The sequence below is a fragment of the Oreochromis niloticus genome, unplaced genomic scaffold (genome assembly GCF_001858045.2).
Source record: "Oreochromis niloticus isolate F11D_XX unplaced genomic scaffold, O_niloticus_UMD_NMBU tig00006539_pilon, whole genome shotgun sequence".
NCBI lineage: Eukaryota > Metazoa > Chordata > Actinopteri > Cichliformes > Cichlidae > Oreochromis > Oreochromis niloticus.
This window is the reverse complement of record NW_020328055.1, coordinates 189,026-211,354: the sequence shown is the minus strand read 5'-3', so window position 1 is coordinate 211,354 and position 22,329 is coordinate 189,026. Positions and strand designations below refer to the sequence as shown.

Sequence of the window (22,329 nt, the reverse complement as noted above, 5' to 3'; positions counted from 1 at the left end):
ACCAACATGTTCTCTGTAGCTCTGCTGCTGCTGCTGGATCCTGTGAGTCTCACTGAACACAAACACTATGACCACAGCACACTGAGTCTTACTGTTACTGCATTCAACATGTTTTCTTCACAGGTGTGAAGTGTGAACAGCTGACACAGTCACCCTCTCTTATACTGCAGCCAGGTCAGCGTCTGACCATCACCTGTCAGGTCTCTTATTCTCTTGGCACCTGGACAGCTTGGATCAGACAGCCTGCAGGGAAAGGACTGGAGTGGATTGGGATGAAAGATACTGGGAGCTCTTACTATAAAGATTCACTAAAGAGCAAGTTCAGCATTGACTTGGACACTTCAAGCAAGACAGTGACTCTAAATGGACAGAATATGCAGCCTGAAGACCCCCCAAAAAACAAAAAACTGCAGATGAGCAGCTGGGCATCAGAGGACTCTGCTGTTTATTATTGTCCTCAAGAGACACAAAACAAAGACCCTATCCTTTCATAACTTGTTAGCACTGTTTTATTATTATTTTATTAATTTTCCTTTATTATTTATTATGAAACAAACTAATTTCAGTCTAATGATTCAGTAATCTGTTCCTTTATATTCAACAAAACAGAAAAAAACTGAATAGAGAAATGAATTTGAAAAATCGGCTATTCTATATAAATACTAACTGTGTTCTGTTACATTGTGCAGTCTGCAGCAGAGACACCCTACAGTAAATGGACAGACTATTCAGCCTGAAAACAGTGCTGTGTATTACAGGGCCAGAGTAACATTCAAAGAAAAAAAAGCTCTAAGACTGCTAATAAATTCCTGTTTTTTTGTGTCTCTTTATTTTTTTTTAATAAATCATTACCAAGAAATTTATTGTGAGTTTGTAAGTAGTGATAAAGCCCTAAAACAAAATGCCAGTACATGAAACTGAATTCAGTTATCAATAATGTTATAAAGTGATTAATTTATGACATAAAATGATTTCATTAAAAGAATATTTTGGTTTGTGAGCTTGTATTTATTTATTATTTTGTACATTTTATTCTGCAAACCAATAAGGTGCAAATTATGCAAAGTACTTGTTTATATACAGAAACATAGAACCCAACATTTACATGTACAGTAAATGTTATAAAATTTTTTCAAATGAAAAAAAAGTGTTTTTTTTCTTTCAATTTTATTAGCAATCAACTCAAATTATGTCACGTTGTATGGATTCAACATATAGAGTCGAGCAAGGTCATGACCTCTGAAGTTCTCTTCGTTTAATATTGTTATCTGCACTGTAGACTGGGCAGAGACAAATGGTTTCCGCAATGTTTAGAAATTATATTTGGCTTGCTTTTCTCATTTTTATTTATTCCAGCCTGCATAAGCCAAAGAGGCAGAGTTCACCCAGGACATGTCAATAACTTGTCACAGGGACAAGTTTAAATTTTTCTTTTAAAATTCAGTTTTTAATGAACCTCAGAGTTATATTTTAAGATTTTTTTTGTTTTTCATCTTTAAAAAATGTTAAAAACACAGTCTCTATTACTGCTTGAACAATCAGTATATCTCTAATAATGTATCAGCGTCCATCTGTATGCAAAGTAAGCTCCCCCACAGACTTGATATATTGCTGCTGGTTGCAAAAGAAGAATAGAAGCTCCTGGGAGATCACTTTCAGCACCAACATGTTCTCTGTAGCTCTGCTGCTGCTGCTGGCTGCTGGATCCTGTGAGTCTCACTGAACACAAACACTGACAGCATGAAAACTACACACTTTTAATTTAAATGCATTCAACACATTTTCTTCACAGGTGTAAACTGTGAGCAGCTGACACAGTCACCCTCTGTTATACTGCAGCCAGGTCAGCGTCTGACCATCACCTGTCAGGTCTCTTATTCTCTTGGCTACTGGACAGCTTGGATCAGACATCCTGCAGGGAAAGGACTGGAGTGGATTGGGGTGAAAAGTACTGGGAGCTCTTACTATAAAGATTCACTAAAGACCAAGTTCAGCATTGACTTGGACACTTCAAGCAACACAGTGACTCTAAATGGACAGAACATGCAGCCTGAAGACTCTGCTGTGTATTACTGTGCCAGAGTCTCACAGTAACACAAACTGTTAAGACCCCTGAACAAAAACCTCTCAGGGCCTGAACAACTGTAGCATGAAGCCACCAGAGGAGGAGCTTTAAGACCATAAATGAATTTAAGATGTTTTTCTAAGAAACTTACTCTTGTTCTAGTCTCATAACTGTTTAAATATGGTGGGTTAAAATGATAAGTAACAAACACTTGAATAAAATAATTGGGTGAACAAAACTTAAAGACTCCTTGTCTTTACTTCTGTTATTCAAGGTAATCAATAATTAATCAATGCTCAGATACAATATGAAGTTATAGCAACAGCTACTGTACAGTCCAATACCATCACATAAAGTGCATTAAGCAGCCATTTTATTAGGTGTTTTAGAAACTGCTGATCTGCCATGAATGGTCTGAAAAAGAGAAAATATTCAGTGTGTGGCAGGAGAAAAGGCCTCGCTGATGTCAGAGGTCAGAGGAAAATTTCCAGACAGCTTTGAGCCGAAATCAACAGTAACTCAAATAACCGCTCAGTACAACCAAGATATGCAGAAGAACATCTGAACCTTTGAGCAGATGAGCAACAGCAGCAGATTTGTTGCAGTTAAATCTGTTCTGAGAGCACGTGTTCATATTTGCTTTCAGTTGAAAAGCAATTTCACTGCTGCTGTTGACCGTGTGTTATTGTATATACTCTCTCATACATATTTGAAAATAGTTTGAAGTAATTTGACTGAAACATTAAAAATGCTGGACAGGAAAGTGAGAGCTCTAAAGTTCTAACTGATAAAAGTACGGCTGTTTTGATGAGTTGTGCGAGCAGTGAAGTATGAACAGAAACAAAAGGCAGGCTGATGTTACTTCTACTAATAAAGAGTATTGAGAATGTTTTTGTTCTTTTCTGGGTCAAATGTGACTGTTATCTGTTCAGATGGATTTTAGATTTATGATTTTGGGTCAAACAAAGGAAAACTGCATTTTTAAGGAATCTTAAGCAGTGAGCGAGTCATGTCTGAGTGTACGTACACAAACACAGCTGTGTGTACGTAGCTTAATGTTTAGTCAAAATTATAAATAAAAATCAACGAAAAATAAGATCATGTGGTTTTATTTCATGTTTTAAAATTTTTTTTAAGGAGAAGTAGCCACATAAATATAAATTAAAGAATAACTGGCATAACTGGGTACAGTTTGTCTGATATCAGAAAAACACTGACAAACACTCTCTTAGAAGAGATCCTTGATCTTAAGGTTTTTATTTCCTCGTTAAGTCAACTTATTAAAAATTGTATGAATGGTTGACCAGAGGAAAAAGTACATATAGTTTCTGCATTCAGAAGGCTGGCCTGAATAATTAAAAATACAATGTGTTAACTTGAAGTAGAGGATATGTGTTCGTCTTTGAGGAGGAGGAGCTGATGCAAACTATGATCTCTACCATGTTTGAAGACATGATGCAGAATATAAGACAGGGAATACATGATTAACCACCACTGTACACGGAGCAGAGACAAATGGCCTTGACAATGAATCATCCTGAGTTTATGGTTGTTTTTCTTATCATTTCAATTTACTGGGCTGGTAAGGAAAGTGCAGTCGTTTTACTAACATTGTTGTGAAAGTGAAATGATATGCTTGGAAAACAGTCACTAATTATTTTTGTTTGTCTGTAGGTACTGAGAGTCAAACACTGACTCAGTCTGAATCAGTGGTTAAAAGGCCTGGAGACTCCCACAGACTGACCTGCACATACTCAGGGTTCAGCAGTGATATCCATGCAGCTTGGATCAGACAGGCTGCTGGAAAAGGACTGGAGTGGATCGCGTTGATCTTCAGTGGCTACATCTACCACTCTCAGTCAGTCAGAGGCCGGTTCACCATCTCCAGAGACAACAGCAGAAAGCAGGTGTATCTGCAGATGAACAGCTTGACGACTGAGGATTCTGCTGTTTATTATTGTGCTCGAGAGTCACAGTGACACAAGAGGAAGAAACGCTGTACAAAAACCCATCAGACTACATCAAACACTGATTTCAGGTTTTTTTCCCCCAAATTACAGAAAACACATTTAACTCATTCCTCACACTCAGAAATGCAATAAAGCTGGTTTTGTGAAGCATTTGTGTTGTATAGTTGTTGTTTTTTTTTGGTGGATGTTTACATGTAAATATTGTAATCTGCCGTGTCTGAATTGAGAGTTGAAGGACTTTTTGTTTTTAAGAAAAATAAATCCAACACTATATTTGTTTTTAAATAATATTTCCTTTTAATTGTACTAAAATTGTTTCTTATTACTTATAGTAAATGCCACAGTGTGATCTGTTTTCTCTTATAATCTGTCAGCATCCATCTGCATGCAAATCAAAATTCCTCACAGGCTGATATAAAGTCTGAGTCACAGAAGATGAGAAGCTCCCATCAGATCATCTTTAGTACCAATATGTTCTCTGTAGCTCTGCTGCTGCTGCTGGATCCTGTGAGTCTCACTGAACAGAAACACTATGATCACGATGAACAGAAAGACTATTGTTACAGTCTGCAATGTTTTCTCCCCAGGTGTGAAGTGTGAACAGCTGACACAGCCAGCCTCTGTGATTGTGCAGCCAGGTCAGCGTCTGACCATCACCTGTCAGGTCTCTTATTCTCTTAGCAGCTACTGGACAGCTTGGATCAGACATCATGCAGGGAAAGGACTGGAGTGGATTGGGATGAAATACACTGGGGAGTCTCGCTATAAAAATTCACTAAAGAGCAAGTTCAGCATTGACTTGGACACTTCGAGCAAGACAGTGACAGAATATGCAGCCTGAAGACTCTGCTGTGTATTACTGTGCCCGATACCACAGTAACACAAAACATCAGCAAACCTTAACAAATTGAAGAGAGTCTTTACTCAAAAAAATTAACAAATGTGGAAATTCCTTAGTGGATCACAATTCTTGATCGAGGTAGTCGTAGCAAGAAATTAAGCTCATGGCAGTTCAGCACCAGTTTACCATGTCCAAAGGAAACAACAGAAAGCAGCTGTATCTGCAGATGAGCAGCTTGACATCAGAGGACTCTGCTGTTTATTATTGTCCTCTAGAGACACAAAGCACAGACCCTTATCCTTTCAACTTTTTAAAAATTATCTTTTAATATTTTTTAGGGCTCTCAACGTTTACGTGTTCATCACAATTAATGCGATTAAAATTTTTTAAATTAACAATATTAACGCAATCAACCCTTCTGGAGCACAGAAAGGACACATTTTGAACAAACTGCCAGAAATGTGTTGACAGAGACATCTCAGGAATTTTGAGTCATTTGTGATGAACACCTTAACGTTGACAGTCCTAATATTTTTATTTTATTATTATTAATATGAAAAAAAATTCACACTCTGATGATACAGTAATTTGTTCCTTCAGAACCCCTTCAGAAGAAAGTTTGGCTGCAGGCATTGGCTGCTGGATGCTCTGAGCCTCACTAACGCAGAGACCCTGATATAATGACCACATTTGCTAAGAATTTAAACCTTGGATGCATTAGTTGGTTAAAATGGCCTGATGAGATTGTTTTCTAGCAATATGTAATTAAAGAAAAATTGTTATCATTTCATGTTCCAGCTATTCCTCAAAGAACATGTTTTTGATACCATGCCATTTAAAATTTGAACTTATCTTTTATACATTTTACAAAATTGTCATTTTTGTATTACTACTCCAAACTTCCATAAGTGGGTCAAAAATGACCTGCATTAATGTCCTGTGGAATTTCATGGAATATTTTGATTCCTAGTAACTGTTAACGTCAGGAATACATATTTTGTGGGTCACAAAGAGTATCACCCCTTAAGAACAGTACATGCGTATGGCCTGAAGATCTTCTGTATTTGTGATGCCCACATCCACTATGTAATGTTTTGAATATTTTACACAGGGAGATAAATAGGGGAATTCGTTTAGAAAACATTTGTGGGAAACCACTATCCAACAGTTGTGTAGTAGACTCAGAATGACAAGACACAACATTATCACAGATAACTTTTTCTCCTCTTGCCCAGTGTGTCCTGGAGACACTATTATGAGGAGTCTACAGTAGGACAAGGCAGACATCCTTGCTCTGATAAAGGCTTCTGAGGTTTACAGCATAGAGTTTAAATTGAATGGCAGCCTTACTATCAGGAAGAAAGGACTGGCTATTGTACTTCTGAAAACAATGTATCACAGCAAAATGGTGGATGAAAACACCAGAAAGTGAAAAAAACGCAGTTGATCACTTTCTACAACAAGACCAAGGAGGTATAGACACCATGGACAAGATGGTTGGCACCTCAACCTGCCAGTGTAAAAGATTGGCCCTTAACATTGACACCCTGAAAGCCTACACCTTTTTCTGCGCAGCATCCAGATGTTTAAGAATGGTATCATCAGTGCATGACACGTCTTTCTCACTGAGCTCTCAAAGGAGCTTTCCACAACATAAATGAGGAGTTGACTGGAAGGTTTTCGCCAACTGCAAATCCCAACCAGTGGAGCAATGGGGAAGTGTGGGGGTGACAAAAGCCACAACTTGGGCAAAGGAAAAAAGCAGACAGGGCCAGCAAAAGACAACAAAGATTTCAGATCCAAGTGATGAAGATCTTAGAGTCAGCAGTTGGTATACTAACACAGCCAATCCCTCAACATGTTTTTACTCTCTGCTCATATATCTCTGACTCATTCTGAGGGTCAAATTCTGACTGAGTCTGAACCTGTGGTTAAAAGGCCTGAAGATTCCCACAGACTGACCTGTACATACTCAGGGTTTGGGGTGATATTAGTGCTGCTTGGATCAGACAGGCTGCTGGAAAAGGACTGGAGTGGGTTGCTTGGATTAGCAATGGCTAGCTAAAACATAGTTATAGCTATGGGAAGAGGAAGAAACAATGTAGAAAAGCTCGCATCAAACCAACTCTTTTCTTTCTGTCATTCACAGGATCAACAGCACATTTAAAGAAACAATGAAACAACTTCCTCAACAACTTTGAACATCAAGTATTCTGTTGTCTTATTTTTAATTTAAATGTTTAAATTTGCCTTGTATAGTTGTGTTAAAAATGTATAATGAATATAATGCATTGTTCTTTTTTTAATACATCCCTCCACATGCAAAATAAACTTCTTGCCAAGCACATACAAAGACTTTATATACATGTACTGTTGGCTGCAAGAGAGAGAAGCTTTGACCCAGTGGCCTTCAACATCAACATGTTCTGTGAGTCTCACTGAAACACTGAAAGCATGGACAGAATAAGCAGCTTAAAGACAATGCTGTGTATTATTGTGCCAAAGAGTCACAGTATCATGAACCATTAGGAGACCTTAACAAATACCCTTTATTGGCCGAACAGCTGTTTCTTCAGATCACCAGAGGAGGCGCTCCAAGACCATAAATGAATTCTGAAACTCTGTGAGATTTTTTCCTAAGATGAATCTTAAAGCTGATCCTCAATAAAATGTCACAAAACAAAACTGAAATCACTCATTATATGTTTAAATTATGCCCAATGTTTGAAAACAAGAAAAAAGGAGGCGTTTGCCTGCTGGAGTAAAATCTATTTTTTGTAATATTAGGCTTGATAAATGAAACAGATGTTAAGTTGGACTGGTGAAAACTTAAATATCCTTTTATAGATATTTAACAGAATACTTACATAAGATGTTTACATATGTTAGAAAAAATCCTCTTGGAAAAAAAAAAAAACTTGGTTCAAAAACTCAGCGGATCAAAAAGCTATTTGCATAAATATCCTGCAGTTCAGTGTCTTTGACAGATGTTTGGAAACAGACTAATAGAAAGATTTATACTTCTGTTAAACAGAACTCATTTTGATTTACTTTGTTCATACTTTACAGTAAAATGAACCATTATCATAAACACAGAAACTCTGATGCGTCACAAAAACCTGACAAAACCTAAAGGTGCCAGTAGATCAGCATTTAGAAAACATTAAACAAACAGACACACATGTATATTGTAGTTTTGAATTCCTGATTTCCTGGCTTCCAAAAACAAATGCTTAAACTTGATGTACTTTTTGAAAGGAGTAACAAGTATGATTTTGATACTAAAAAATAAATAAATAGATTGTGGAGTCTTACCTGAAAACATTTGCTTAACAAGTAAAAACATGTCAAATAATAATGTAATAAAATGATCAGTACTACAAGTTACAGTGTGGTTCTGTGTTTGAGGGAGGAGCTGATGCAAAACTGTTCTAGTTTATCTTTACATAAAACAGAGAGTAAATCACTGATGTACCCACTGTAGACTGAGCAGAGATAAATGGTTTTCATCATGTTCAGACCTCATATTTGGTTCACTTTTCTCATTCTTTTAATGAACTGGGCTGGTAAGGATTATAGATTTACTTTTACTAATGAAAACACATGAAATGTCTGCATCATATCTAATGAGCTGGGGTTTTTTGTAGGTACTGAGGGTCAAACACTGACTGAGTCTGAATCAGTGATTAAAAGGCCTGGAGACTCCCACAGACTGACCTGTACATACTCAGGGTTCAGTAGCGATTACTGGAACGCTTGGATCAGACAAGCTGCTGGAAAAGGACTGGAATGGATATCTGCTATCAGTGATAGCAGTACCTACATCTACTACTCTCAGTCAGTCCAAGGCAGATTTACCATCTCCAGAGACAACAGCAGAAAGCAGGTGTATCTGCAGATGAACAGCTTGACGACTGAGGATTCTGCTGTTTATTATTGTGCTCGAGAGTCACAGTGACACAAGAGGAAGAAACTGTGTACAAAAACTCAGAAAACCAAAAATGAATAAATAAAAAAGCTAAATTTTATTTTCTGCAATTCACATTTACAAATTGTTAAACATACACAAACTGAAAGGAACAATAAATGTTCCCTACCAGAACGGTGAACCCTAAATATTGTATTCATGTGTTTGTAAGTGTAAATGTTATCATTTGCTTTTTCTTTATGTTACATAACATAACAGCTTATGTTGTGTATTAAAGTGCATGCACCAGTGAATTGTTGCAACACGACTGCCATCTGTAGCTACAGTGGCTTGCAAAAGTATTCGCAGTTATTTATTTGTAAAAAATGTTTGGAATCATGTATGATTTTCATTCCACTTCTCACGTGTACACCACTTTGTATTGGTCTTTCACGTGGAATTCCAATAAAATTGATTCATGTTTGTCGCTGTAATGTGACAAAATATGGGAAAGTTCAAGGGGGCTGAATACTTTTGCAAGCCACTGTATTAGTGACAAGATAATTAACATCACCTTTAAATTGTATCATTGCTAATCTAGAAACAAAGCAGAGTGATGATTTATAAATCGTGATGATGCTGTCAGTTGTAACAGAAGTAGAGAAGCTCCCATCAGATCACCTTCAATAATCACATGTTGTCTGTAGCGCTGCTGCTGCCATACAATACTGAATCCTGTGAGTTTTATAATATATGGATATTATAGCAAAATAATATCCAAACTCACACTCTTGATATTACATTTATCCAAAACAAGTGTTGTAAAACCTAAATACTTTGTCTTTATTGTTTGAAACATTTATTAATGATAAATTGTCAATTTATTATTGTCAGATGTCAGATGTTAGGACATTTATATAATAACAGACACATTTATGGGGGAATTACTGACCTTGGTGAGTTAGCCAGAGCCAGGATATCAGGTATCAACACATACCATATGTGGGGCTGAACAAACACATACTAAATTGTCTTTAACTCCTTGCTTGGTTTTAATTTGTCAAACCAAGGCACAGATTGAGAACCCATCTCAGAGCAACAATCAGGATATTGATATTTGGTATGTCCATGATGCACACCAGTAAGTGAGTCTCTAACACTTTACTGCTCTGTTGCCCTTGAGGTAGCCAATGACTGAAGGTTTAAATGTGAGCAGAGCTCAATCAGCAGTCCTCCCTCACCAGTGAAGCAACAAATGAGACATGAGTCTTTTCTCTAAGACCTGCTGTTTGATGGAGCTGGGCACTTTATTTTTGGGTTACAGAGGTGGATGGAAAAGAACTAGAGTGGCTTGCTACCATTACTGACAGTACAGGTTGCATCTGCTACTCTGTAAGTCTAAAGCCAGCCGACACAAGAGGAAGAAATACTGTACAAAAATTTCAAGATCAAACAGTCACAGTCACATAACTTCAATCAACATCTCAAAACTATACTCGAGGAATATAATAAAACTCTTTTGTGAAGCACTGGTAATCTGCAATGTGCATTTGTTTGTGTGAACACAAAATATTCAGTTGGCGTATATGTGTGTGTAAATCTAAAAGTTTGTGCAGCAGCTGTATCTACAGGTGAACTGACTGAGGACCACAGTGATACAAGATGAGAAACTCTGTACAAAAACTCAGCACGTCAAGTTAAAATCTGAAATTCTCATTTACAGAGGATACCCAAGCCATAGAAATATAACCATTACTTTACCACCCAAACCAATAAAAGGTGGCGGTATAAAACATGAAAGGGGATTAAATATCCAATATTCAGTCATAATTCAGTACATTGAATTCAATCCTTTTTATTGGTATGGTGAATGTTATTGCCTCAGGTTTTTGTTTGAAAGACACAAAAGGCAAAAAAAAAGAAAAAAAAGAAACAAGCCAAAACTATATTTTATATTCAGCCATTATCTGAATTTACAGATAATGTAACTATTAAATGAACATAAATCATTAACATATAAAGAAGTTCTGTGAGATGAACAATTTTTTATTTGGTATTTTTGAACATATATTTGTTTAGCTGATTTTCCATTCACACAAGTTCATCATGTTCTCTCTTGCTTAAAGGTTCTGGACCCTGAGAGAAGCTTTTAAGTGCATTCAGTCTAATAAACACTATAAAAACAACTGAATAATCAGCTTAATTGTAGAGAAAAAATCTTTTTCCACAGTATTGACCCCATCCAGCCAGAATCAGTGGTTGTACAGCCTGGACAGGCTTTGACGTCAACTGTCAGGTTCCTGGTTATTCATTGACTGAACAGAAAGAATGAAGAAAAATGAATGAACTTGATTTTGGTTCATTATGGAGGATGAGACTTTCACAAGGCTTTGAAGAAAAGTGCAACTACCACACATATACTTCAAATAGTACAATGACATTCACAGTGGTAAATTTGCAGCCTGAAGACACAGATGTTTATTTCTGTGTATGTGGCCCCTCAGTGTTACCAGACATCAATAAACCTACACAAATATGCAGTACACATGAGACTAAGCCACCAACAATTAAAAAAAAAACACGGGCTAATGCATGAATTAAAATATTTTCATTCTGTTCATTAAAAAAAAACAAAAAACAAAAAACATGTTGACATATTTTAGTTGTTAGATGTCTTAAAAGCAATTTTCATCTTTTTCATATGTTTTTGTTTTTGTTTTGTCTCATTTCACATGTCTGTGAAATGAGAAAATGTGTTTCAGTGGTTTTAAGCTAATTGTTATTAATGTATGTTGTACTTCTTGGATTACTTTTACTTTCTTGTCTTTTTTTGTTTTCTCTCAGGGTATTACTGATAAAATTCATGTTTTACATATTTTACAGATTTGTATCATTATTAGTCAAGTTAAATAAACAGTATAATCAGAATTTAATGAATCAGTTTCTTTTCTTTTTCTTGCACACTGTACATAATCTTTTTCTCTCTCTCATGGGAGGAGTCAATGTAAAACTTGAGGTCTTGAGTGTACTTATCTGACTGCTGGGAACAGTGGACTCACAGTTTAACATGATGGACTGCAGGACAGGACTGCTGCTTCTAACTGTCTTCTGGGCAGGTGATAAGTCCAACAGATCTTTTATTAATATAGTTTATCTTTAGCCTTTTTCAACATTTTTGATATGTTTCACAATTTTTGTTTTGTTTTGTTTTCCTTGACAGGTGTTGATGGTCAGACTTTAACAGAATCTGAACCAGCAGTTAAAAGACCTGGAGATTCCCACAGACTGACATGTACAGCTTCTGGATTCACATTCAGCAGCTTTGAAATGAACTGGGTCAGACAGGCTCCTGGAAAAGGACTGGAGTGGGTTGCTTATAATAGTGGTGGTGGTAGCACCAAATACTACTCTCAGTCAGTACAAGGCCGGTTTACCATCTCCAGAGACAACAGCAGACAGCAGCTGTATCTGCAGATGAACAGTCTGAGGACTGAAGATTCTGCTGTTTATTACTGTGCTAGAGAAGCACAGTGACAGAAAAGAGAGAAATGCTGTACAAAAACCCATCACGTCAAACCAAGTCAAAATTTGCTTTTCGGTGACAGAAATTAAATTTAACTTATGAACAAACTCAAAGATAAAATAAATTTGCATTATTGGTGTTTAATAAATATTTGCATTTGTTTTTGTGAACATTATCACCTTTCTTGTTTGAAATGTTTTTTTAAGGAATGGAAAAAACAACAAACAAACAAACAAACAAACAAACAAACAAAACCCAAAATGCTATGTTTCTTTTTATGGTTGCAAAAGATTTTGTCTTTGCTAATAATATTCTAAGTCCAAGGAAAATCCATATTTCAGTTCCATTAAATTCAGTTCAATTTTATTTATATAGCCCCAAATCACAACAACAGGTACCTCAAGGCACTTTATATTGTAAGGTAAAGAATCTACAAAGGAGGAAGGCATGACAAAGGCACACTATGAAAGAGAGCCAGAGATTAATAATAACTAGTTATTAAATGCAGAGTGATGTTTAAACACATAAAATATAAAGATGTAATTGAAGAAGAAACACTCAGTGCATCATGGGAAGCCAGCTGCAGCATAACTAAGGGAGGATTCAGGGTCACCTGATCCAGCCTTAACTATAAACTTTGTCAAAAGGAAAGTTTTAAGCATAATCTGAAAAGCAGAGAGGGTGTCTGTCTCCTGAAACCAAGTTCAAAGTTGTTCCACAGACGAGGGGCCTGCAAGGTGAATGCTGTGCCTCCTATTCTACTTTTCAATAAACTATGAATCAAAAATAAACCAGCAGTCTGAGCATGAAGTCAGGAGAATCCCACACACTGACATGTACAACCTCTGGATTCACATTTAGCAGCCACTATATGGGCTGGGTCAGACAAGCTGCTGGAAAAGGGCTGGAGTGGGTTTCCACTGTTGATAGTGGCAGTGGTAGCAGTAAATTCTACTCTGAGTCAGTTCAAGGCCGGTTTACCATCTCCAGAGACAACAACAGGCAGCAGCTGTATCTGCAGACGAACAGTCTGAAGACTGAAGATTCTGCTGTTTATTATTACGCTAGACACTCACATTGACTAAAGGTGGTACAGCAGCTTTACAAAAACCTTCACAATTTTCATAAATTATGGCAATCTTTACTTTGTCTTTATGGACTTGGTCAAGGTGTTAGCTTTGGACAGGCTACAAACTATTCTATGAAGAATAAATCTGATATAAAAAAAAAGATAAAAAGATTTCTGTTTCTCTTCTTCTGATTAAACTCACTTTGTCTGTCTTGTTTAAATGCCCATTTCATGGACAAGCTCACGTCTAAAAACACAAGATGTTTAGACTTAAAGATAATTTCATTGATGGATCCAGATCAGGCAGATTTAAAGGATACCAGTCAAGTTTTGTTTATTGATTGCAAAATTTACCAAATAAAGATCACAGTCAGTGACTAGGACAATGTCATATTTACTGTGTGAAGAAATATTTATTGGGGCAATAACAGAAGTCTGTTGTGCCTGACCATTGTTGTGGGTTGTTGTGCTCATCCCTGACCCTGAGTTTCTGCACCAAGTGGAAGAGTTTAACTATTCTCTATTCTCTGGGTCTTTTTCATGAGTGAGGGTGGCGGGAGATCGACAGACGAATTGGTGCTGTGGCTGTAGTGATGCAGACGCTGTACTAGTGCATCATGGTGAAGAGGGAGCTGAGTGTAAAAGAAAAGCTCTCGATTTACTGGTCTTGACATGATCACCTATGGGGTTGGGAAGCTTTTCATGATTGAAAAGACCGAGGTCGCGAATACAAGTGGCAGAAATTAGCTTTCTGCTGAGGGTGGCATGGACTGAGGGTAGATCTGCTACTCCTCCACACTGAAAGGAGCCAGTTGAGATGGTTCAGGCATTTGGCAAGGATGCCTCCTAGGTGCCTCCTGGGTGAAGTGTTCCAGGCATGTCCCACTGGGAGGAGGCCCCAGGGCAGACCCAGGACATGCTGGAGAGATTATATCTGGCCTGGGAATGCTGGGAAAGCTACTGTTGTAGCCACAGCTGCCCTGGGGCAGACTGACAGAAGCGAGGCTGCCATATCGCACCATCGGCCCCTCTGGCCAACACCAGTAGGCGGTAAGTGAAGTGTCTTGCCCAAGGACACAACAACCAAGACAGACAGAGCTGGGGATCGAACTGGCATCCGGTTACAAGATGAGCATCCCCACCCCATGAACCACGGTCGCCCTTAAAGCAATTTAAATCAGAATTCTAAAAGCTGATCATCATAATATGGAGAGTTTAAAAATATGCCTGATGATTTAGAAATGCGTAGAAAAAAATATTTTTTTGTTTTAATTTTTCAATTTTAAGCTCAGAGACTCATTCTTTTCACTCTCAACTCAATGTAACATTCATTTAAAGACTCACCATGATCATCTACAAAGATTACAGTTTGATTTAGTGTGAGCTGATCCTCTTGACATGTTTTGATGGTCTGTGACAGAATCTGAATTAATGGTTAAAAAAAAAATATAACACAAAATGAACCTGTATATGCTCTTACTCTATCATCTCCAGAGATGACTCTGACAGGAGTTTGCCTGCTGGAGTAAAATCTATTTTTTGTAATATTAAGCTTGATAATTGAAACAGATGTTAAGTGGCATTTGATAGAAACTTCAATATTCTTCAGTGAATATTTAAAAGAATTTACATAAAATGTTTGCATATGATAGAAAAAATCATCTTTCAAGAAACTGGAAATTTCAAGAAACTGAGTTAAAAAACTCAGCCAATCAAAATTTGCATAAATTACTTGCAGTTCAGTGTCATTGACAGAATTTTGGAAACAGACCACTAGAAGAAAACAGACTTGAGATGAAGATTGAGTCTTTACCATTTACTATAATTAGGTGACAATAACATATGACATCTGTTGTGGTTTGATTAACACAGTCTGCAGACACAGTCAGCGCTGGTACGCAGTCTCTAAGGCTACGTCTACACTAATCCGGATAAATTCGAAAACGGCGTTTTCGTCTAAAAACACTCCGCGTCCACACTATCGTTTTCAATCGTTTCCGAACAGCTGTTCCTCCACACTGAAACGACTGAAAACGCTTACCTTACAATCCTGGGTCATTTCCGTCTGCCGTTTATTTACTTTCTGGCTCTTTGAAACGTTGCGGCAAAATTTCGAGGAAAAGCACCAAGTTTTTTAATGGACTGACAATAAGGTGGATTTGTTGCTGCGAGTAACACAAAAGTACAAAGTTGCAAAAGTGAGTGAGAATTAAAGAATTTGAAGAAAAGCTAACTGGAGCATGTACAGACTGATATTAATCTTTAATAGGGCTGTCAAAATTGAGAGCAAACAAAACTGCTGTATAATGCCCTCCGCCATCTTAGTTTAATTGGTTACATGACTGCATCACATGACTAAAATGCGTCATTTGAAAGGCTCCGTTTTAGCAGTCCACACTGTGACGTGAAAATGGCGTTTTCAAATTTATCCACTTTGGAGAGCGTTTTCAAAAAGCTCCATTTTCCTTGACCAAAAACGCCGTCTCTGTCACGGTTCTGGGTCCGTTGGACCCAGTATTTTGAGTTGTTATGGTTTTGGTTTAATTTTGTATGATGGATTGTTCTTTATGTTTCTCTGGTGCTTTGTGAACTGAAGAAGCTTCCAGACGGTTTTCTTCCCAAGCTCCTTAGACTACGATGACCTGGACGACTGAGAACCTTCACAGACATATTGGTGTCGTAAACCACCAACTGTCTGCCATCAAAGATGGTCATTCACAGTGGACATAGATCACTTCTTTCACTCCTCTTTCAAACCATCTGTCTTCTATGTCCAAAACAGAGAACAGAGAAGACAGATGATAATCACATGATGGGGTGATTATCAAAAATTCCAAAGCAGGTGTATCTGCAGATGAATAGCTTGACAACTTCTGATTCTGCTGTTTATCACTGCGCCTGTGACCCAAAGTGACACAAGAGGAAAAAACTCTTTACAAAATTTGATTCAGAGAAATTAATTGCTATTGAACATCAGCAACACTATGAAAGAAACAATAAATGTGGAAGGATCTGCAACACATTTAACAGAATTCATTAAGCTCAGACTAATTGGAATTATTGTTCATACATAATTTGCTCTTTGTTACACCACAGTATGCACTATAAATTGTGCAGATACAGTTAAGTCCTTAAATATTTGGATTAACTTTTGGTTCCAAATACTTATGGACTTATCTGTACCTGCACAATACAGACACTAATTATTACTGTTTGTCTGTAGGTACTGAGGGTCAAACACTGACTGAGTCTGTACTAGTGATCAAAATGCCGGGAGAATCTCACAGACTGACCTGTACATACTCAGGGTTCAGTGGTGATTATAATAATGCTTGGATCAGACAGGCTGCTGGAATGGACTGTTAAAGTTGTTACTGTAGGAAACAAAATTTTATCACAGTTTTTATACACTTTGCTATCAGTATTTATTTAGAAGATTTTTTACATGTTTCTGTGATACATTGAAGATTCAACACTCTCATTTTTTGGTTAAACAAAGGTATTGGGGGGGGAGAGATGCACTGTACAGGTGGCAAAATGAATAAAACCAGCACCTGTTTATTTATAAGTTTAGTATCAATAAGCAGAAATGGAAAAGTGTATTCCTCTTTGAGGAGGAGGAGCTGATGCAAACTGATCTACCATATTTGAATATTTTTGTAGACTATAACACAGAGACTATATGACTGACATACACCACTATAGGTTTGTCATAGAAATGGCTTTGATCATGGGTCGACATGAGTTCATGGCTGTTGTTCTCATCCTGTCAATTAACTGGGCTGGTAAGGATATGACAGTGCTTTTAGAAATATTTTTAATACAAAGTAAAATGACATGTTTTAAATACAGAAGCTAATAATGTGATTGTCTGTAGGTACTGAGGGTCAAACACTGACTGAATCTGGACCAGTAGTCAAAAGGCCAGGAGACTCCCACAGACTGACCTGTACATACTCAGGGTTCAGTAGTGATATTTATGCAGTTTGGGTCAGACAGGCTGCTGGAAAAGGACTGGAGTGGATTGCTAGAATCAGTGATAATAGCAACTATATCTACTACTCTCAGTCAGTCAGAGGCCGGTTTACCATCTCCAGAGACAACAGCAGAAAGCAGGTGTATCTGCAGATGAACAGCTTGACGACGGAGGATTCAGCTGTTTATTATTGTGCTCGAGAGCCACAGTGACACAAGAGGAAGAAACTGTGTACAAAAACTCAGCCCAAGTTAAAATGTGAAATTCACATTCACAGAAAGGAGCTGTAATTTAACATGATTAGTAAATTCATAGAAACAAAAAAATGTGTATGAATGATGGACACACTTATTCTCTCCTTGCTGCTCTCTTTATGCCCTGTGAGCGATTTTGTAGCTGTTTATAGTGATGCCAGTGGAAGTGTGAGGACATATAGAGGTCACCAAAGGTAACAGACCCAGTATGATCTATCACACTCATGGCCAGAGGAGTCTGTATTTTCCAAACTGTGAACTCTGTATATCTCTCCCCTTGACATCACATTTTAACACAATGGGAACTCCTTCAGTGTCTTTTTTCAACATTGCATGTAGTCCAATAAAAATGTGCATCTTAACCCAAACCAAGATCTATTCCAAACATAACCATCATCACCTGTCAGAGAGTGGTTTCCAAAAACTTACCAGCAGGAATCAATACAGTCAGTTCAGCCCTTTTTATTGTTATAGTGAATTTTGCCTCACAGTACCTTTGTTGGTTGGTTGAACATAAAAACATAAAATCAGAAACAGGTTTGATTTATCAGGAATCATAACTGCTCAGTGAACACAAAATAACAAATATTCAACATACAAAGTGTTTAAAGCTGTGATTTAAGCTCCACCTTCTCTTTCTAATCAGCTGAGTGACTTTGATAATGTATATAACAGTATGGATTAGAAAGAGTGCACAGGAGACTTTCATAAATACACTTTGAACATGAAACGCAGCCACCAACACGTTTCATAACAGGGGCTGATCCATGAATTTAAATGTCTTTACTCTCAAATTATAAAGTAAATAAATAAATAAATGATTCAAATAATATGTTTGTTCATTGTTTTACATGCCTGTGTTTAATCTATTTCAATAAACACATAATATAATGAATCAATAACTTTTCACACACACACACACTCATCCTGCACATAGTTTTTTCTCTTAATCTCATGGGAGAATTCAATGTAAAACTTGTGGTCTTGACTCTATTTATCTAACTTCTGGGGGGAGTGTGCACACAGAGTAACATGATGGACAGCAGGACAGGACTACTGCTTTTAACTGTCTTCTGGGCAGGTAAAGAGTCTAAATTGTCTTGTTTTAATATAGTTTATCTTTAACCTTTTTCAGCATTTCTGATATATTTCACAAAATCTGTTTTTGTGTCCTTGACAGGTGTTGATGGTCAGACTCTGACAGAATCTGAACCAGCCATTAAAAGTCCTGGAGAATCCCACACACTGACATGTACAGCCTCTGGATTCACATTCAGAGACTACTATATGGCTTGGGTCAGACAGGCTCCTGGAAAAAGACTGGAGTGGGTTGCTTATATCAGTAGTGGCAGTGGTAGCACCAAATTCTACTCTCAGTCAGTACAAGGCCGGTTCACCATCTCCAGAGACAACAGCAGACAGCAGCTGTATCTGCAGATGAACAGTCTGAGGACTGAAGATTCTGCTGTTTATTATTGTGCTCGAGACTCACAGTGATGCAAAAGGGAGAAATGCAGTACAAAAACCCAGCACATTAAACTAAGTCAAAATTAGATTATCAGTGACACAAATTAAATTTAACTGATGACACTGTAAACGCTGTTATGGCAATTACACCGACCATGTATTTTTTCACAGGTGCAGAGTTTGAAGAGGTGAGGCAGCCAGCCTCTCTGACTGTGCAGACAGGTCAGCCTCTGAGCAGTCGATATCAAACATGTTTTCTATGATGATTAGTAAGAGAAAAAATATTCTGGGATCGTAAATCATTAATTCCACTCGAGTAATTCTCTCATTACTTGCAAATGCTATTTTGTTTCCACATGGTTCCATACATATGATAATGCATGCAATACCATAACCAATCTTCTAGCAGTGAAAGAGCCAGAGGCACCTTGTATAACATGCTGATATAATAGCACAGGGCTATTGTTTCATGTTATAATCACATTTATTTTTAAAATCGTACAAAACACTGTAACAGAAATGAGCACTCTTTTCTGATACAAATGTTCAGTCTGTGGAGTGCAGTGCCGAGTGGTCCTGTGTATTGTGTGGAGAGCAAGAGGGCACATATTCAGCCTCAGAGTGATGAACATAGTCATGTTTCTTCTGCCACTCTCTATTCTAAAAAAAAAAAACCCTGTGGTAATAATGTAATTTTAAAGACCTCAGACTATTAATATGTCACATGATAAATATGGTGATCTGTACTGGAGGTCAAATTCCAAATCAATCTGAATGTAATACCTGAAGATGTTCTATGTTTTGTTTTGTAAGTCACAATAACAGAAACCATCAGAGCTGAATTGTACAAAAAAGCATCAGCAACTAACCACCACACATGCCAAGAGAAACTTGTACCACATTTTTATATTAAATATCGCACATTCTGTCGAAAATTTTGTCATGTTTGAAATTTTCTGTCACATTAATCACAGCTGAAAATAGACTACTGTATTATTATGCCGTTACTTTTGTGCCAGTATTCTGAGCACACGTAAAAAGATTTTGAGCACACGTAAAAAAAATTTTGCATTTTGAGGAGAAAATTATTTTGAGCGAAGAAAAGCTAAATTTGAGCGAACAAGATTCATTGCTGCGTGCATAAAATGTATTCCAGTGTTTGCTATTATCCATATACACACTAAAAGCCCCTCTCACTCAGTTTATGCATTTGCTCTTTCTCAGATCTCTGTGGACCTGCTCACAGTGTGTTGCTCCCACTCTCAACATCTCTGCTCCCTGCGTGCTCAACTCTTTCTGTACACCGTTATATTTGTGCCACAAAACCAACCAATCACAGACTTGGATGCAAAAATTCAGATTGGCTGTTTTGGTCTCCAATCAGCTCACTAACTACTGTAGCTAAACCAAGCATAATATCCCAGAATGCATTTCGTCCAAAACTCAACCGCAGCAATGGCCGAGGAAAGCGGCTAAAAAGTCTGAAATATTACTCTTTCTGGGTCACAAAATAAACTTTTAAGTTATTTTCAGGCGAGAATGTAGCTGTGTAAACTTCAAATATCTGCTCGATTTATCAAGACATCACATATTTGGAAAAGTGCTCTGACGTTTTTGGAGATGCCTGTTACCCACCAGCTGGTCAAGGCTCACTAGAGCTGGCGAGAGCAACGGACTCCTGGCACATCGTTTTCAAACCGCCCGCGGTCTTTCGGTACTCAGGTTAAACATTATATATAAGTCACTTAGATAACTTCTAAATGTTAATGTTTGGTTTATTTCAGTGTTTGATTTGTTCCTGAGTAAATCAGTTTGGCTGAGATTGAAGTTAAGCTTCATAACTGGACCGTTTTATTTAATACTGAAGTCTTTACTTGGAAAGCTGTCAGTATATTTTGAATTTCACCCGTCATATCCTCCGATGTAAAATGTTCTGTTCTTATTTAAACAGCTGACTCAGAATTAAATCTAAGATTAAAAACATTTAAATTCAGGAGGAAACATTTAAAAAAAAACAGCATGTTAATATGTAGAGATCCTGCAGGCTGCTCCAAAAATGATCAGATTATATGTTAAATATTTGTTCAATTCTCTTCCAAAACCCAGCTGTCTATTGTAAGATTTGAGTGTCTACTAAAGTAAAAATAAAAGCATTCAAACATCTCACCTGTTTGTTATTATTCGGACATACATGTATACTATTTTTATTAATAGAGAGATTAAGCTTGTGTTTCTGTCATGTAGTGATTGTGCTTAACTGTATGAAGCTTATTAGACATTATGAAACAGATGATACGTAAAAGTGAATTTTGTCAAAGTGCTTTAGATACTTTTTGAAATTATCTTTAAAAAAACCCATCTACATCATGTGTAATTTCCATTGCAAATATTAATCACAGTTAAATTAAGAGGGAATGGCAGTAAAAACTCCAGAATGGAGATGCCATTCTCGCGTTCTCGGGAAGTCCGGACTCCCATGTGAACTTACAAAGTCCGGATTAGCGAGAACGCAAGTACGGACTCGCTTGCTTGAGAATTTAGAAACAGACCCATTTTCGGTTAGTATGGTTAATTATTTTATTTTAAAATGTAAAATGTAATTTTTTAAGACCATTGTTGGTTTTAATCTAGTTTAAACCAAACCACTCCACTGGATTTAGCTACATTTTGGACAGTGCTACCAGAATGCAGAAGCTAGCGAGCTGATTGAAGACCAAAACAGCCAATCTGAATTTTTGCATCCAAGTCTGTGATTGGTTGGTTTTGTGGCGCAACTATAATGGTGTACAGAAAGAGTTGAGCACGCAGGGAGCAGATATGTTGAGAGCGGGAGCAACACACTGTGAGCAGGTCCACAGAGATCTGAAAAAGAGCAAATGCAAAAACTCAGTGAGAGGGGCTGTTTTTGTGTGTGTATATAGATAATAACAAACACTGAAATACATTTTATGCACGCAGCAATGAATCTTGCTGGCTCAAATGAAGCTTTTCTTTGCTCAAAATAATTTTCTCCTCAAAATGAAACACTTGTACTTGCAAAACATTTTTTTACATGTGCTCAAAATCTTTTTACGTGTGCTCAGAATACTGGCAAAAAAATAACGCCATATACAAAACGAAATGAGGCAACACTGTGCAAATTAATGCATATTTAAATGCAGTTCTCCCCTCCCTCTCAGGAGGAGTCATGCAAAACCTAGATGTTTCCCCCTTCTACTTATCTGACCACCAAAGAACAGTGGACACAGATCAACATG

At 37.3% G+C, this 22,329-nt stretch overlaps 4 gene segments (V, D, J or C); all 4 read left to right on the top strand.

The window, feature by feature from the left end:
• The first annotated feature begins 1,574 nt into the window (after positions 1–1,574).
• Positions 1,575–2,201, top strand: LOC102075520 (immunoglobulin heavy variable 4-38-2-like). The segment is given in 2 exon segments: positions 1,575–1,709; positions 1,793–2,201. Coding segments are annotated over 2 exon segments (345 nt in total).
• Positions 2,202–3,488: 1,287 nt separating this feature from the next.
• On the top strand, positions 3,489–4,062 carry LOC112845274 (Ig heavy chain V region 6.96-like). The segment is given in 2 exon segments: positions 3,489–3,647; positions 3,740–4,062. Coding segments are annotated over 2 exon segments (372 nt in total).
• A 13,013-nt stretch (positions 4,063–17,075) lies between these two features.
• Positions 17,076–17,574, top strand: LOC112845273 (Ig heavy chain V region 6.96-like). The segment is given in 2 exon segments: positions 17,076–17,160; positions 17,253–17,574. Coding segments are annotated over 2 exon segments (378 nt in total).
• Positions 17,575–18,637: 1,063 nt separating this feature from the next.
• On the top strand, positions 18,638–19,102 carry LOC109201776 (Ig heavy chain V region 914-like). The segment is given in 2 exon segments: positions 18,638–18,686; positions 18,786–19,102. Coding segments are annotated over 2 exon segments (366 nt in total).
• The last annotated feature ends 3,227 nt before the right edge of the window (positions 19,103–22,329 follow it).